This window comes from Lepidochelys kempii, chromosome 27 (genome assembly GCF_965140285.1).
Source record: "Lepidochelys kempii isolate rLepKem1 chromosome 27, rLepKem1.hap1, whole genome shotgun sequence".
Taxonomy (NCBI): Eukaryota; Metazoa; Chordata; order Testudines; family Cheloniidae; genus Lepidochelys; species Lepidochelys kempii.
In genome coordinates, this window is record NC_136406.1 from 4,311,544 (window position 1) to 4,328,339 (window position 16,796).

Sequence of the window (16,796 nt, forward strand, 5' to 3'; positions counted from 1 at the left end):
AGGGCGTTAGCTGCGTCCAAGGCACGTCTGTATTAAGAAACTGTAAAGTACAGGCACGGGAGCCCAGGGGCCAGCAGGACAAGTGAAGCGAGCCATCCTCAAGGCCGCTCCTTGGGCAGGAAGAGCGGCCCAGCAGACACATACCAGCACTCGGCTCTCACAGTGAGATCTGCTTTGGCCCTATCTTTCACCTCCTATTAAGCCAGGACTTTGCAAACTGGTAATTGCAGCTGCGTGATGCAAACAGCAGCAAAAACACCATGGCCATTAGGACCCAGGGAAACAAGTGCAGCAGCATGGCTCTCTCCCTCCTCATCTTGCCCTGCCCAGCCCCTCTCCCCCCCCCCCCCCCCCAAAATCTCCTCTCTAGTGATGCAGCATTTGTATTAGGATAATGCCCAGAGGCTCCAGCTGAGATCAGGAGACCACTGCGTTCAGAGCTGTACACACACACACAGGAATTTACCATCCAAAGGCCCCCCCAGAGGGGCTGTTACTTGCCCTCACTCAGTGACAGAGCCAGGAATAGAACTCAGGTTTCCCAGAGTCCCAGTCCAGTGCCCTACACACCAGGCCACAGTGTGTGTTATGGCAGTTCCTCCTCCTCCCCTCCCCAGCCACCTGCCCCCCATGTCCAGTGCTGCTGCTGAGAAGCACTGCTTAAAGGTGACGAGGAGTCAGCTGCCTTAACCACAGCCCCTGCTGCTTCTCCAGCTCCTCCCCAGCAGCACTGCCCTGGAGCAGAGCACAGTGCAGGCCCAGGGGAGGAAGAGAGCAGCCCAGCCAGCAGCAGCCATTCCTACTGCCCCATAGCCAGCAGCACCCTTCTCTCCCCTCTCCCTCCGCCATACTTCACACACCCAGGATTACCCACAGCTCCGGGGGGGACCTGAAGGATTAGAATAATAGAATCATAGAACTGGAAGGGACCTTGAGAGGTCATCTAGTCCAGTCCCCTGCAAACGAGGCAGGACTAACTATTATCTAGACCATCCCTGACAGGCGTTTGTCTAACCTGCTCTTAAAAATCCCCAATGATGGAGATTCCACAACCTCCCTGGGCAATTTATTACAGTGCTTAACCACCCTGACAGTTAGGAAGTTTTTCCTAATGTCCAACCTAAACTGCACCTGCTGCAATTTAATTTGACTGTGGGACTGGAGTTCAGTGCTTTGGGGTTTGAGGTGCAGACAGTTTGAAGTCCCCTGAATTGAGCAAATCAGGATCAGATGTTGTCCAAAAAGCAGACAATACTGGCCCTGTCTCCAGTGCAGGCAAGGGCAAGACACTGGCAGGCGGTGGAAGGGTCTGGCTGGCACAGAGAGCAGTGAGCCTCTCCTGGCCACCACACAGCAAGGCAGCAGCTGACTGGCCACAAGCGCCAGTCTGGGCATGCTTACTACAGCACTGGTGCTAGCTTGCATTTCCTAGCAAAGGGTCGTGTCCAGGCCCAGATCTGCCCACAAACATCTGCTAGCATCAGTGGGAGTTCTGGCACATGGATCAAGGCTCGGAGAGGGCCCTAAATCTTAGAGCTCTGAGTAACAGAATGCCAAGGGCAAGTCTCAGCATCGGTAGCCTCTTTCCCCACCCACGAGTCATGTTGGAGACACACACATACACACACACAGAGGATATATTCTCTCTCCAAAGGGCAGGCTCTCATCTGGGGGAAAGACCCACCAGCCTGGTGGTCAGGGGGCAGTTCACCTTTACTGGCTGATCCTGAGCCGGATCAAGTTGTTCTCCTCCCTTCTCTTTCTTCCGTTTCTGTTTCTTTTTCTTCTTTTTGGCTCCACTGTCATCCACTGGACTTAAGCCGCTAGGGAACAAAGTAAACATCATTGGAGCGTTTTCTGAGGGCATTTATACAGTCTCAGCATCTCGAGAGAAAACAAAGGGCTCCCTGTTCTAAGTCAGACCCGAAGATGCATCACACCTGCTCCAGGAGCCTGAATAATCCACAAACAAGGAATGCAGCCAAGAGTGCATTTCCTGGGCTAGTTTCAAGCCCATTTCTTAGCGACGGCACTTCCCAGAAAAAGCCTCTAATAAAGGAAGGTTAAAAATATTCATCCTTTTTCAGACTGGTACCGCTGCCCAGCGCTGCAGGATCTGAGCATCTTCTGCCTGACACAGGCTGGCGAGAGGGAGTCCCCAGGGGGACAGAGGCTGGGGCTCCCCTCCCACTCTGGGAAAGGCGGACGCTGTGAATGTCGTTCCAGTTATGAAGGAAATCAAAGAGGACGGTATCACAGCATTTCCTGAGGCTGCTCAGACTCTGGATTCATCTAGATTCCTCTGGGAGCTGCCTCCCCTGAGGATGTTCTGCCCCGGGCTCTGCCATGCTCTCTCCTGGGCTGTACACCCTACATGGCCCCCGAGGAGCTCCGCTGTATTGGCGGGGGTTGGGGTTCAGAGACCGAAATGTACGCGAACGCAGCGGAGACAATCTGTGAACTGCCCCACCACAGAGGGAATTTTCTGTTCTTCTTGCTTGATCTTACCAGTTTGGGGAAGTTAACGAATCTGGCCCATACTCTGTATTGGTACATCCATACCAGTGGCAGAGCTTGTGTGGGGGGTTCAGAGGCATTCCCACCCACGCACAGAGCAATCAGTAGGTGCCCAGGAGACCAGCGGCACAGGGAATGCTGGTAACTAAGAATTCCGAGACACAAGCCAATCTCCACACTCCTCCTTAAACGTCAGAGCTCCCCAAGCCATGGCTCATCGGGCTGATGTGGCTAAGGCACTTCAGTTTCATAGCAAACAGTACCCAAGGGAGCGGCCAGCATCACACCCGAGGGCCTTTGAGTGCCCTGACCTGAAGGATTAGGTGCCCGTTTTACAGCTGGGTGAACTGGAGCTGGCCTTTCAGCAAGATTGCATGAGACTCGAACCCACAACTTCAGCATTGACCTTCAGCCACCGCACCTGAAAACCACATTAACCCTCAGCTGCTCCTCAAAACCACAGGGACTAACCTGCAGGATCTGAACAAAACACAGAGAGAAGGAACGACGTCCTGCCCTGTGCAGAGCATATGTAACACCAACTAGCAGGGGCAGAGAGAAGGAGCAGAGAATGGAGTAGCCAATTTGAGAGTCACACCTTTCTGCGGTAACCCTTGGAGGCAGATCACCAGCCCTTCCCCAAAACATCCCGATGCCCCGGGAGCTGAGCAGCGGTCAGGGCAGCCAGGGAGGCCAGACAGGAGGTTAGCAGTCCTGGGACGGGAGGACGTTCTACCAAAGGGACCCTGAACACAAGGGCTACAGGAGGCAAATGAGTAGTGCCCTACCAAATTCACGGCAGAAAAAAATGCGTCTTTTGTGTGCTTTTACCCTGTACTATACAGATTACATGGTGCAGACCAGGGTTTCTGAAAGTGGGGGTCCTGACCCAAAAGGAGGTCACAAGGGGGTCGCAAGGATAGTGGGGGGGGGGTTGCGATATTGCCACCCTTACTTCTGCTCTGGCTTGAGAACTGGGTGGTCAGAGAGCCGCGGTTGCTAAGTGGACGCCCAGGTCTGAAGGCAGCACCCTGCCAGCAGCAGAACAGAAATAAGGGTGGCAATGTCATGCCATGCCATGCCACCCTGACCTCTGTGCTCCTGCCCGCAGAGCCGAGAGGCTGGAGAGTGGTGGCTGCTGGCCAGGGGCCCAGCTGCGAAGGCAGCGGCCCAGAAGGAAGGGGGCAATCCCACACCAGGCCACCCTGACTTCCGCACTGTTGTTAGTGGAGACTCTGCCTTCAGAGCTGGGCTCCCAGCCCGCAGCCGCCACTCACGGCACAGAAATAAGGGTGGCCACGACCCTCTTACAATAACCTTGTGACCCCCCCAACCCCCTTTTGGGTCAAGACTCCTACAGTTACAACACCATGAAAATTCAGATTTAAATATCTGAAATCATGAAATTCATGATTTTCAAAATCCTATGACCGTGAAATTGATCAAAATGACCTGTGAATTTGGTAGGGCCCTTCACACGAGGTGAGGAGAGAGCAAGAAGTCTTTTGCTCCTCATAAGTCAGGTGACACATGCCCAACAGCTCCTCTTGAAATGCTTTACTGTCCCAGTGGAACCAGCCGACCCAGCCCCTGGCAACTGACACCCCTTCGGACAGTAAGACACAATATAACCCAATCGCATAGCACAGCTAGGCTGCCCAGGCGCCAGAATTTGACCAGCACAGGCCTAGCCAGCTGCCGCTCAGAGCAAGCAGCAGGAGACCCCGGAGGAAGCCAGAAAGGGGATGTTTTGCAGCAAGTGGAGAGAAGAGGCACCTCAACCGCACACTCAGCCAGCAGCCGATCCGCCCTCCAGCCCCAGACCTGCACCCAGACCCCTGCTGAGCTCACAGGTCAGTTGGTTTGCAGACCCCAGAATACAGAGCATTTCTTTGGGTGTCAGCCAAGAGCTGCATCCTTCACAAACTGGCTATTATCTGCACTGGGCAAGACCTACACAAGGAGAAATTCTGGGCATGGCTACACTGGAAACTTCAAAGCGCTCCCGCAGCAGCGCTTTGAAATGCGAGTGTGGTCGCGTGCGAACGCTGGGAGAGAGCTCTCCCAGCGCTCCTGGTACTCCACCTCCATGAGGGGATTAGCTCCCAGCGCTCGGAGCCTGTTTACACTAGCGCTTTATAGCACTCTGACTTGCTGCGCGCGCGGGAGGGGGGAGAGGGGGGAAGGAGGTTGTGATTTTTCACACCCCTGAGCCAGCAAGTTAGAGTGCTATAAAATGTAAGTGTAACCAATTGGTCACGCAATCACAGTCATGAAGGTCGCTATCTTAAAACAAAAAAACTTCAAATCCAGACTCCAGCGAGAAACTGCTGAATTGGAATTCATTTGCAAATTGGATACTATTAATTTAGGCTTAAATAGAGACTGGGAGTGGCTAAGTCATTATGCAAGGTAGCCTATTTCCTCTTGTTTTTTCCTACCCCCCCCCCCCCCAGATGTTCTGGTTTAACTTGGAGAGTGGTCAGTTTTGAAGGGGTTTTACCAGCAGGAAAGTGAGTTTGTGTGTGTATGGGGGTGGGGGGGATGTGAGAAAACCTGGATTTGTGCTGGAAATGGCCCACCTTAATTATGCACATTATAGGGAGAATGGTCACTTTGGATGAGCTATTACCAGCAGGATAGTGAGTTTGTGTGTCTGGTTTTTGGGAGGGGGGTGAGGGGGTGAGAGAACCTGGATTTGTGCAGGAAATGGCCCAACTTTATTATCATGCACATTGTGTAAAGAGTTGTCACTTTGGATGGGCTATCACCAGCAGGAGAGTGAATCTGTGGGGGGTGGGGGGGTGGAGGGTGAGAAAACCTGGATTGGTGCTGGAAATGGCCCGCCTGGTGATCACTTTAGATAAGCTATTACCAGCTGGACAGTGGGGTGGGAGGAGGTATTTTTTCATATTCTCTGTGTATATATAAAGTCTGCTACAGTTTCCACGGCATGCATCCGATGAAGTGAGCTGTAGCTCACGAAAGCTCATGCTCAAATAAATTGGTTAGTCTCTAAGGTGCCACAAGTACTCCTTTTCTTTTTGCGAATACAGACTAACATGACTGTTACTCTGAAACCAACCAAGCCCTGAGTTACAGGACCTTAGACAGGACTGTGAACTGAGGGGCCATGTCTATGAACTACCCTCAGCTCCCGGGTCTGCCGCGGAAACCCCAGGCACTCAGCACCTTGCAGAGTCGGACACCGTAAGTGTATCTAACGGTTACGCTGCCAATTACAGGAATGGAGAATTAACGAAGAACAAACAACAACATAATATCGGGGCCTGGAAAACGTACTGGCACTTTCTAGCTGGAGAACTAAGCTCACTAGCCAGGGTAAAAACTAGAATTTAAACACTTCCTAGCTGCTGTAGCCAAACTCACTGCACTCACCAGGGCTCCTGGCATCCCTCCACACACCCCCTGCGTGCCACCAGGGACTCCCTGCACCTCCACCCTACCTCCACAGCAGGAGCTCTGCATGTCCCCCATTTCAAAGGCTCTGGGTACCTCCCATCCCTCCTTCCCCCCCATAGTAGGATCCTCGGTTCTCCCCGCATGCCAGGGGCTGTGCGTCACCCGTTTTCCCAGTGCCAGGGGGTTTGTGTGCCACCCCATTCTCCCCTCCCATTCCATTCCAGGGGCACTCTGTAGGTTAGAGTGTCCATTACAGGAAGTTGTTCCGGAATAGCTGAAGAACTCAATACGGAGATAAGCCCCGAGTCATTCAGGGTGTCAAGGAAGGAAAGGGAGGAGGAAAGGCAGAGCTGAGATAGGGGTGGTGTTATGCTGGAAGGTGCTAATGGCTGCCATCAACCAGTCTTTGATTTACAGTGAGTTCCAGAGTTGAGTGAGGCTGGTCTACTAATCAGATGCCAGGGGCTTCACGGGTCCCCCGATTTGCATCAGAATCAATAGGGTTTTGTACCCTGGTGCCTAGAACATTCCCGACACTTTGGAATTGATCAGAGACAGTGTTCAAGAGACAGACACCAGCACGCCGAGCGTCACACCTGGCTCTGCTCAGCCAGGAGGTGAAACGGTGGTGGGCGGCCCTGGAGCTATTCACTGGGCCAGCAGAATGAAAATCGGGGACGGAGGGAAACGATGATCAGCAGAAGCCCCCACCATCCTCCCAGCAACCAGGGGGCTCTGGGGCCAAGGAGCGTGCTCCTTTTCCTGTCCTTCCCTTCCCTACCAACGATGGCACAGCACTGGGCTGCCACCCAGTCTGTGTAGGAACATCACCTCCCAGCCGCTGGGCTGCCACCCGCAGCTCTCGTAGATACTTCTCTGGCTCCCACTGCCATAGACTTGGGAGTCCCTCGCAAGCCTACGGGTCGTGCAGTGCTTCTGTCCCTACTGTAAGGCAGAGAGGCTGACTGTCTGTCCAAGGTCACGCAGGGAGTCTATGGCAGAGCAGAAAGTGAACCCAGGTCTTTTGAGTCCCAGGCTAGGGCCAAACCATGCAGCCACCCTTCTTTTCAAGAGCCTGGCTTCTGCCCTGTGCGTTGCTCCTGACAGTACAGCTCTCTTCAGGCCTCTGGCTATTAGGGCTGGTAAATTTTACAAGTTCTGTGCATGGGGCAAAGAGCTGAGTGGTGGCTGGGGTGGGAAAGATGGAAAAACTGACACCATCATTTTATAGCACCCTTGTGGATGCTCACTGAGTCACTGAACTTAGAGCCATGAGTGGTCACTGCTCTCAGGCTAAGACTGTGATTCCGCATCAGACAGACGCCTGCCCCCGCACGGGCCACGCTGACAACAGGGCCGTGCAGGCACGCAGATCCACCTGTACGCAGCTCAGCACAGGACTGGGGTGAACCGAGGAGCTGACCTGCTAGAAGAGACAAGTGGACGGAGCAGGGCAGAGAACGGAGGGAAAGGAAAAACAGACTGGCTGAGACACTGGAAGCCATGCAGGAGAAGGTTTAACGGAAGCTGGAGAGATGCAGTAAGTTACATTTTTAAAATAGGAGAGTGGGTTGAAAGTACACTCAAGTAAATACAGCACCCAGCTGTATTCAGACTCTCTCCCGAGTGAAACTGACCTGACTCCTCTTGGTTTCACTGCTGCCCACAGGGTTTCCAATAGCAGCAGCGAAACCTGACAAGACTAATCCGCTGTCAGGACCGCAGCAAGGCAAGGCTCCTGCATAGCCGCAGCCGCCGCACTGGAACCCAGCAGCCTTGGGAAGACCGTGCTGCAGCAGTGTGCGTCTGGGCCACGTCTTCACAGCCAAAAAGCAGCTCCCTAGTGAAAGCCTCGAGTCTGCCGAAATTAAGGGCATTTGCCTGGGAAAGATTCCTACTCAGTTACACCTAACTTCGCCTCCAGGATCTCTGCTCCTGATGGTCTCTCAAAGCCCAAGCCGGAGGCTCTTTGTAATTTATTTTCTGAACAGCTTGGCAGGTTTGAAAGCAGGTTGCTAGGCTGGGGGGGGAGGGGAAGATCTTTTCCTTTGCAAACATCACATTTTATGCAGAAATCATTCAGACAAAAAGTGGACCCCACCCACCAGACTGACTGTACGGTCACTTCGCACAGTGGAACTGCCCTTAATAGCTCAAAACCATCCAGACAACACAGCAGCAGTTAGAGGAGACAGAACGAGCGCACAGACAGTTTGCCAAGACACAGGGGGTAAAATCATTCATTGGTACCTTTAATAACCCCCCAGTGAGAGGAGCCCAAGTTCAGGGGAGTTTTGATCTGGAGGTTTAAACAGGGGACTGAAAAGCCACAGTCCTGAACTCTATTCCCAGCTCTGCCATTGCTTGCTGGGTGATATTGGGCAAGTCACTTCACCTCCCCGTGCCTCAGTTTCGCCATCGGTACAATGGGAATGTAGTTCACCTGCCTCACTGGTGAGACACTTTGGACCTATAAATGCTGCGTAGTACAGGTCTCATCTGCCAGATGGCACCTCCAGAAACACAAGACGCGCGCGGTGTTCTGGGGCAGTGCTGCGGTGCTGACTAAGAGGAAAGTAACCAACATCACTTCCTACAGCAGTTAAAATATTCCTTGGAGTTCTCCTACCCAGTCAGCATGTCTCTGCTTATTGGGCAAGCCCTGAGGCGATCCCAGCCAGAGAGGGGCACAGCTGCAGTTTATGCCCGATTAAAAAAGTTATTTTAAAACGCACGCAGTGAATTTCCCCCCAACCTGCCCACAGAGAATTCAAATGACAGCTCTGTTCACAGGCCTTGGTGTATTTGCCCCAAAGGATGTTTGAATGCATGTTCAAACAGAGCAGTAAGGAGTCACCTTTTATTATATAGTGCAGGACTAGTAAAGGTCACTTGATTCACCCACATTTACTATAAACCACGCAGGTCTTGGACCTTGTCTGTACTACGGGGACTCCAGGCGCACGGCTGAGGCGCTGTATTATGCGGATGTAACCCTGTAGCTTAGTACAGCGACAAAGGGCTTTTTCTGTCTGTGTAGGAACATCACCTCCCATCTACGCCAGGGGTGAGGCCACCAAAGCTAGTGTGCTCGGGGTTAAAAGAAAAGGAGGACTTGTGGCACCTTAGAGACTAACAAATTTATTTGCGCATAAGCTTTCACGAGCTACTGCTCACTTCATCGGTGTTGGATTCTTCTGAGGGACGATACTATGTCAATCTACATTTTAAGCGTAGATTAAGCCTCAGAGTGATGTTCTACCCCAGAGCCTCTAAAGCAGCTCCTTGCTCCTGCCCAGACCTACTCTGTGTGCATCTCTGCTTATTTCCCATCAGCGCCTGTGTGGAAGAGCAGGCTGAGCTCCAATCTGTCTCATGAATCAAACTACTGGGCGAGTGCAGACTCTGCAATGCTTATTGCTGGTGGTGGCTGGCAGAGACGTATGAAGCAGAAACAAAATAGCTTGATTTTTCTGGCTGCCAGGCTGGGTTTTTGAGGGGAAGCAGTTAGAAGAATCCTGTCCTGATCTGCAAATGGAGCAGCTGCGATACGGAAGACACCAAGGGGGAATAACTAGAGACCTGCCATTTCTAGGTGGATACTTACTGTGGCCCAGGGAGGCTACCTGCACTAGGGGGCAATGCAAGCTCCTGGATGACAGAAATGTCTCCACTGGTGTTCAAAGGTATAATCGCCCTACTTAGCAGATGAGACCTTCAAGACGTTTAGGACCTTCACACTGCAGCCTTGATAATTAAGGGCAAAACTGATTAAGATCACAGGGCTTGTAGGCCAAGGGGAAGCATGACTATCAAACAGGAATCCCAATCTGTCTCAGAATTTCGTCTGTTTTCTTTCCTTTGCTATGTAAAACCCCAAGGCTCTTCTTTCTCCACTTTGGTGCTGGAGAACAAGCATCGGCCTTGTCTACATGAGCAACATTTAACATCTTCAGAACCATGTGCTCGCCACGCATACGGACAAGGCCCTTCATGCCCACACTCAGACGATCTCCAGGCAGCAGACTGGTGCCAAAGGCCAGTTCAGTGCCAATGCAGCTGGAGGTCGCTGGTGTAACAGCACAAAGAGTGCCTGCTTTCCTGTGGTACCACAGTACACCTGCAGCTTCTTGAGAGCTCCCTCCCTGAACGCACTCCAATGGGCTAGAATAGTTCCAGGTTAGCCATGGGGCAAATCTGCCCTTACTGAGTTTCTGTCTGAAGCAATGGGATCTTCCGAACAGTGCTCACAGGGTTCCATTTCTTTGAATCCCCGAGACTCTGCCAGATGGGGTGGGTCGGACACCCATTGTTATCATATTAGTGCAGGACATTTCTCGTAACTTTCCAAATTGCCCAGAGGATCTAAGCAGAAGCCATCGCTCCTCGCAATGAATTGAATTCACTCCCATCCAGGCTTTTAAGCTCTCTGCCTGGAAATTGATCTGGTTATTGCATATTCTAGGCAATGGGAAGTGCAGGAAAGGCTGCATGATGAAAGAGCTGGCTCACCCCTCCCTCCCACCGTTTGCGATGGATAGCATCTCGCACGTATGGCAGGGAGGGGGAAAGGAGCTAAAATCTCCACCTTGGAACTGACATTCAAACAAAGCATGATATACTATTTAAGTGAACTATCCAGGCAGGTTCCAGGCTAGATTTTACCTGGATGTGGAGGCATTCACTGCAAACAGCATAATCAACCTTAACTGAAAACTGACTGAAATGCCAAATGCAACCAAGATCTAGAAATGCACCATCACTGAAATCCCTGGTTATACAGTCAGGACAGTAACATCATGAAACTCCACGTTTATTCCCCTTGTGACTTCAGATCTAACACCCTTCGTTTTCAAGAGTGCGTGGTGGGGAGAGAATCTTTCAAACTGCCAACTCAACCTGGGTTTGCGGAGTCCTGGCTGCCTCAGAAACAGTCAAAGCTTAGCTGACACTTCTGATGAAGTAGAGCAGACTCCAGCTTGTTTTCCCTTGATTTTATCAGCTCCTACCAGGAGAAATACTTTGCATCAGTTAAGGCATCAGGTGTGACTCAGACACAGATGGAAGAGACACACTGGGTAACAAGGAGTTATTTTTTTTATAGTCACTTTTCTAAACATAACCTGAAATGCAAACCAAAGTCGCAGGAGTTTTGTTACTCAAAAAGTGAAAGAGAAAAAATCCAGAGAATAAAGGAAAGAAAATGGCACCACAGTCTTTCAGTTCTCCTTCAACACTGCCCCCCCACCCAAAAAGCTGGAAATGTAGTTGTAGATGCTCACATACCAGACTGAAGGACCTACATAAACTCCCCACTGCAGAGCTCAGCTCCCTGGTCAAAAAGATCCCAAACAACGGTCAGTCAGTGAGATCATTTTCTGTCCCGTATTTAGATGCTTGAAAATCTTCTGGGCAAGCCCACTGCTAATCAGGCCTGATACTTACACAGGTAATCTCATTAGAGTCCAGAGGGCTGTGAGAAGGAAGGCTGAATGATATTTTTAAGAGGCTGTCCAGATGGCAAATTACATGTTGTGGGGCAGAAAGCAAGAGAATGTAAATACAGCACTAAGTGTTACTGTGCTCTACACCAGTGTTTCTCAAGGGCTGGTCCCTGAGATCTTCCCTGACACCATTTAGGAAGGCAGCAAGCTGGGCTCTGGTGTCGAAAAGGTTGAGATACACGGCTCTATACCATTCAGAAACTAAACTCCATGGAGTTCCTCTGATGGGGGATTTACAGAGCACATCCCTTCATGGTGCCAGAGAAGGGGATGACTTACAAAATTAGAGAAGCTGCACCAACATTTCTAAACAGACCACCCAGAGAAGCCCCCGTCCGTCACCCTCCCCTGCTGCATTTATACCACCCAGGCATCCCAACCAGTTGTGGTCCAGCCTGTACAGACAGCACAAGGCAGTAGTGCAAGCTTCCCCTTCCCCACAGGGACAGCAGCAACGCCCACAACAGCTGCTCACTGTGCGGCTGCGGGCGGGGATTCTACATTGTGCACTGATGCCCACGTGGGAGAGCACCGTGTGACCCATGTCAGGTGTGAATCCAAAGTCTCTCGAGAAGAACATCACCACTGTGTTCCTGCTACAGCCTCCACTTTTGGACCACTCTACAACCCAAATAATGTCAAAATACTTCTTGACCGATACTGACAAGAGACACCACCGAAATGCAGCCATTTCAGGTACGGAGAGCGGCAGTCGACTGGCACACAGCACAATAGTGCCAATGACCAAGGCTACAACGGTTTACAGGCTTCCTATAGGTGAGAGCACAATCAAGAATAGGACTTGTTTTATTTCTATGAACTTTTTTTTTTTTAAACTAAACAGTGATCAGAGAAAATATTAAACTACACTCGCTCTCTAGAAAAGTAAACCATTCAGCCTTATCACAGACTCTCTGAAACAGGCTCATTTGATACTTTACAGCACTGATAAACCAGTTCCCCTCTTTCCTACCCTTAAAAAACCAGTCAGCACTATTGCTAATAATTAAGTTAGACCTGGCTTTTTCAGTCTTGTAGCAAAAACACAAAGGCCCTTTGACAGGGAATGGGGCACCGAGGAGAGAGAGAGAACTCCTCAAATTGTTTTGCAAGTCCACTTAGCAAACAGTTGCGTGACAGGTGGTATATTAAGGCTGAATTTCAAAATGCTTCTCTCCACCCCAATTTGTTGTTTGATAGCATGAATTGTGGGCAGCCCAAGTAACTAGATTAATGAATTGTGTGCATGTTCGTCTAATACAAGCATGAGAAATCACAGAGCACATCCATCACCAACAATGAAACCGCTCAGATGGGGTTCTGGAATTTTTCATTTTCTTCCTCTTTGGTCTTTTCTCTTTCAGGGTCCTTTGAATGTGGGGGAAGGGTGTTTGGGTGAGTCGTCAAGGCATGTCTTCACTATCAATATATCTATGGACTCTGCTTTCGAACTTCATCGCCAGTCGAAACGAGTTTTAAAAACTTTCCAAACACCTTTGCGAAGTCTAGTCTGGACACCCCTGATGTCTGTTCCACACAGCAAATGTTTGACGTTCGTTAGACTATGCCCACACTACCGCTGTAGCATAGACACGTTTTACATCAATGGAAGGGTTTTGCTGTCAATGTCGTTAATCCACTGCTCTGAGAGCCAATAGCTACGTCCACAGAAGAATCCTTCTGTCCACCTAGCCACATCTACCCCAGGGGTCAGGCTGAAATACCTATGGCACTCGGGGTGCAAAATTTTTCACAGCCCTGAGAGATGTAGCTAGATTGACTTGAGTTTTAGGTGTAGACCAGGACTTCATCTCTTAACTGTCATGTGCTAATTCTAGGGAAGACAAGGTAATTATAGCTTCCCCATGTGAGGGTTTAAACAATAACTTGCCTTGTCTACACTAGGATGCTAAACTAGGTTAGAAATAGACTTTCTTCCCTAATGAATACAGGACCTGAGAGTTTAAAACTCATTTTGACTGGGAAATATAATTAGGAAACACAAAGCAGAGTCATCAGTCGTGATCAAACCCTGCTTCTCATTTCTGCTTGGATCTGCTCTTACAAACCAAATCATGTCAGAGACGGAAGCCCAGAGCAGAGCTAACCTTATTCAATTAAGATGCAGTGCCCCACCCATGAGGCAAATGAAATATTACAGCAAGGCTGTGTCGACACAAGAAAGCTTCTTCAATGTTTCCAGTCTGACCTTTTATTAGCTATGGTTTCTTCACAAGTGACATTGCCTAATAAAAGCTGCTGACAAAGAGAGACTGCTCTTCAGCTCATAGTATACCAACTACCTAATGGGGTCAAGGATATGAAAAACATAAAAAGTCTCTCAACTGAAGCTCAGATTTGCCCAGCACAAGCCAGGAACTGCTAGAAAAATGTGATCATACATGTGACTGTCAGCTCCAGTGTGTAAACTAAAATGCACACACAGTGGGTTCCAAAGAGGATGGTTCTAGACTATTCTCAGTGGTAGAAGAGGACAGGACAAGGAGTAATGGTCTCAAGTTGCAGTGGGGGAGGTTTAAGTTGGATATTAGAAAAAACTTTTTTACTAGGAGGGTGGTGAAACACTGGAATACGTTACCTAGGGAGGTGGAAGAATCTCCTTCCTTAGAAGTTTTTAAGGTCAGGCTTGACAAAGCCCTGGCTGGAATGATTTAATTGGGGATTGGTCCTGCTTTGAGCAGGGGGTTGGACTAGATGACCTCCTGAGGTCCCTTCCAACCCTGATATTCTATGATTCTAATGGCGGGTTAGGGGGTGTCTCCCCTTTAAGCTATCCACATCACTGAAGTTTTCTGTATCCTACTATGGACAGCAATAAGAAGATGGTGGAGAACAGAGCCCTAACATGGGTGCCATAAGCAGCCTTATACCTGGGACACTACAATTGCATTTCACACTAGGACTGTTAAAACCAGCCTGCCCTACTCCATACACAGATCCACAATATGAAACTGCAAAACAGCAAGATTCTATCCATGAACCGGCTTCCTCAAGCTGTTATTTAGGTACCAAAATAGCAAAGGCAGGATAAAATCTCCAGCATAAATATTCCATTAAAAGAACAGGTCATTACAAAAGCCCAATAGATTAGACAAGAATAGCAAAATGAGACCCTCACCCTTGTTTCCCTGATCTATGTGAGTAAATGAGGCCCAAGGAGTTAGTCAGCATCATACTTCAGAGGGGAAAAAAAATCCTGGCTCACACTGATCAGGAAAACCACACTAAAATCCTGTTTAATCCATGACTGTAGGTACGTGTGCACAGGGCCTAAAAAATTAAAGTTCCAAATACAGGTTCCGAAGACACTGCCTTTCTTAACTAACTCCAGTGTAACAGCCCAAGTACTAGAATAAAACCTTGGAATGAAACTTTAATGAAGTATTCCTATTCCATCTACAGAGCCAAGGGGTGTGCTACATGCTTGCTAACATGGAGAGAGGAGGAGCCGGTATATCAGGAAAGGGACACTGAGGAGTCAGTCTCTGTGCAGATAATAAGTACCCTTGCCAGTGTGGAAGAAAAACGCAGTCTTCACTCTTAGGTTGTTTGCAACAAGTCAGAGACAGTTTATTCTCACGCAATTGCAAGGGGAGAGTGCGCACGGACAGGGATTCCCCCTTTCTAGGCAGGTCTCTGCCAGATAAACAATTAGGGCAAGCATTTATACCTTTTGTTGCATACAATAATGATCAACAGCCATGTCTTGTTTATACATATTCCTTCCTGATATCTCACTTTTCTCAGCAGTTCCTGCTACAGTCTGCGTTCCATTCTTATCTAACAGAAGGTCAAAACAGCATCTCTTACAGTTTTCCCACTCGCTTCGGCCCTCCCTTAAAGTCTCGAGTTATTAGAGTTTGCCTGACTCTTGCTCTATTCTTAAGAAAACTAAGATGTCTGTGTTCAAATTCCCTTTATCCCTTTTTCCTTCCACACCAGTTTGGGGCAGTAGGAAGGAATGCCTCTGAAGATTAGTGCCAGGTAAGCAAAACGGAGTTACTCAGTTTGGGAACATCCTGCTTTACTGCAAAGACAGGATCCACCTACAACCAGAGTCTTGTCTGCAGCATGGATCCATCCCCTCTTTTCTTGCTGTACATGATCTATTTTCTTACAGCACTGATGGTTTTGCAGCCCCTAGACACATCCATATTTTGCAAAACCCCTGATCCTTTTGATTTCTCGCTGTTTACAAAATTTCTGCTTTACACGGTAACCACTTTACAGTAATACATATTTGAATTGGTTCTTTAACACCTTCCAGCATGCAGAATGCAAAGCACCTGGCAAGTTATATTAGATGCAAGTCACTGCACCTTACATTTATGTGGAACCTTTCACTTATATTGACATAATATACATTACATGATATGTACTTGCTGTGCACAGGAGTCACTTCAGCCACCACTGGAGCTGCAAAAGTACACAGCAAACATGGCAGCAGTTTGGGAGTTAAAACCTCAGATCGAAACTGCAGGTGGATTCAGGGGGGACAAATGTACTTTGCCCAGCTGAAACCTGGCCAGAGCCCTAGGTTTAACTCCGGTGCAAAGCACCCCAGGATCATTAATGACCACGACGGCTCAGGACCCCAGCTGAATGTTTTATCTGTGTTTTCCTGTGGTGAAGGTTCCCATGCTCAACCCCCCTTCCCTGTGCCCTCCAGCAGGTGCCTCTCCCAGGAACCATAGTGAATGGTGGCAGTACCCAAGCACCAGCAGGGGGCAACACCACCAGCCTCCTACTGGGGCAGTAGCGTCACCAGCAGCTCCCTAGCCACAGACGACTCCCACTCCGGGTCCACACGGCACTGCTCCTTGGAGGCTGCCCAGCAGAAGTCTCCCATCCACGCCCTGCTCAGGCCTGACCCTGCTCAGCTTGCGAGGCATGCCGCTGCAGCCCATGGGCCCCTCCCCTTTTGACTGGCAAAGACGTTAGCCATTCACAGTGTGGAATACCACCCTGCAGCCAATCAGGAGGCGCCAGTGGCGGAACTCGGCGCACTCCCGGCCGCAGCCTCTCTCAATGGGGCTGGCCGGCTGCGCCCTGTGGGGCCGCTGGGGCCCCTCTTACCCCCGGTTGTAGCTGTGCTCTTCCTCGTTCTCGCAATCGCTGCAGTGCTCGTGATCATTCTCCTCCCAGGACGATCGCTGGGGCCTCGACGGCGGCCGCCTCACTGCTGTCTCACTGTCGTCCGCCATCTTGAAACGGGGCCTCGCCGGCTGCCGCGCCCCCACAGCTAGGCGCGCCACGATTGGGCGGTGCCGCGTGGAGCATGCTGGAACTTGTAGTCTGCAATGAGATGAACGCGGAAGAGCCCGTTAAAGC

General features: G+C 50.1%; 1 protein-coding gene across 1 annotated transcript in view; it reads right to left on the reverse strand.

The window, feature by feature from the left end:
* Positions 1–16,728, reverse strand: part of NMT1 (N-myristoyltransferase 1) — a 37,646-nt gene extending 20,918 nt beyond the window's left edge. Inside the window, exons 1-2 of the mRNA XM_073326244.1 lie at positions 16,542–16,728; positions 1,712–1,823 (exon numbers count right to left, since the gene is read on the reverse strand). Of these exons, the coding sequence (XP_073182345.1) occupies positions 1,712–1,823; positions 16,542–16,669 (240 nt within the window). The 5' untranslated portion in view covers positions 16,670–16,728. The remainder of the gene's footprint in view (positions 1–1,711; positions 1,824–16,541) is intronic.
* Positions 16,729–16,796: the final 68 nt, after the last annotated feature.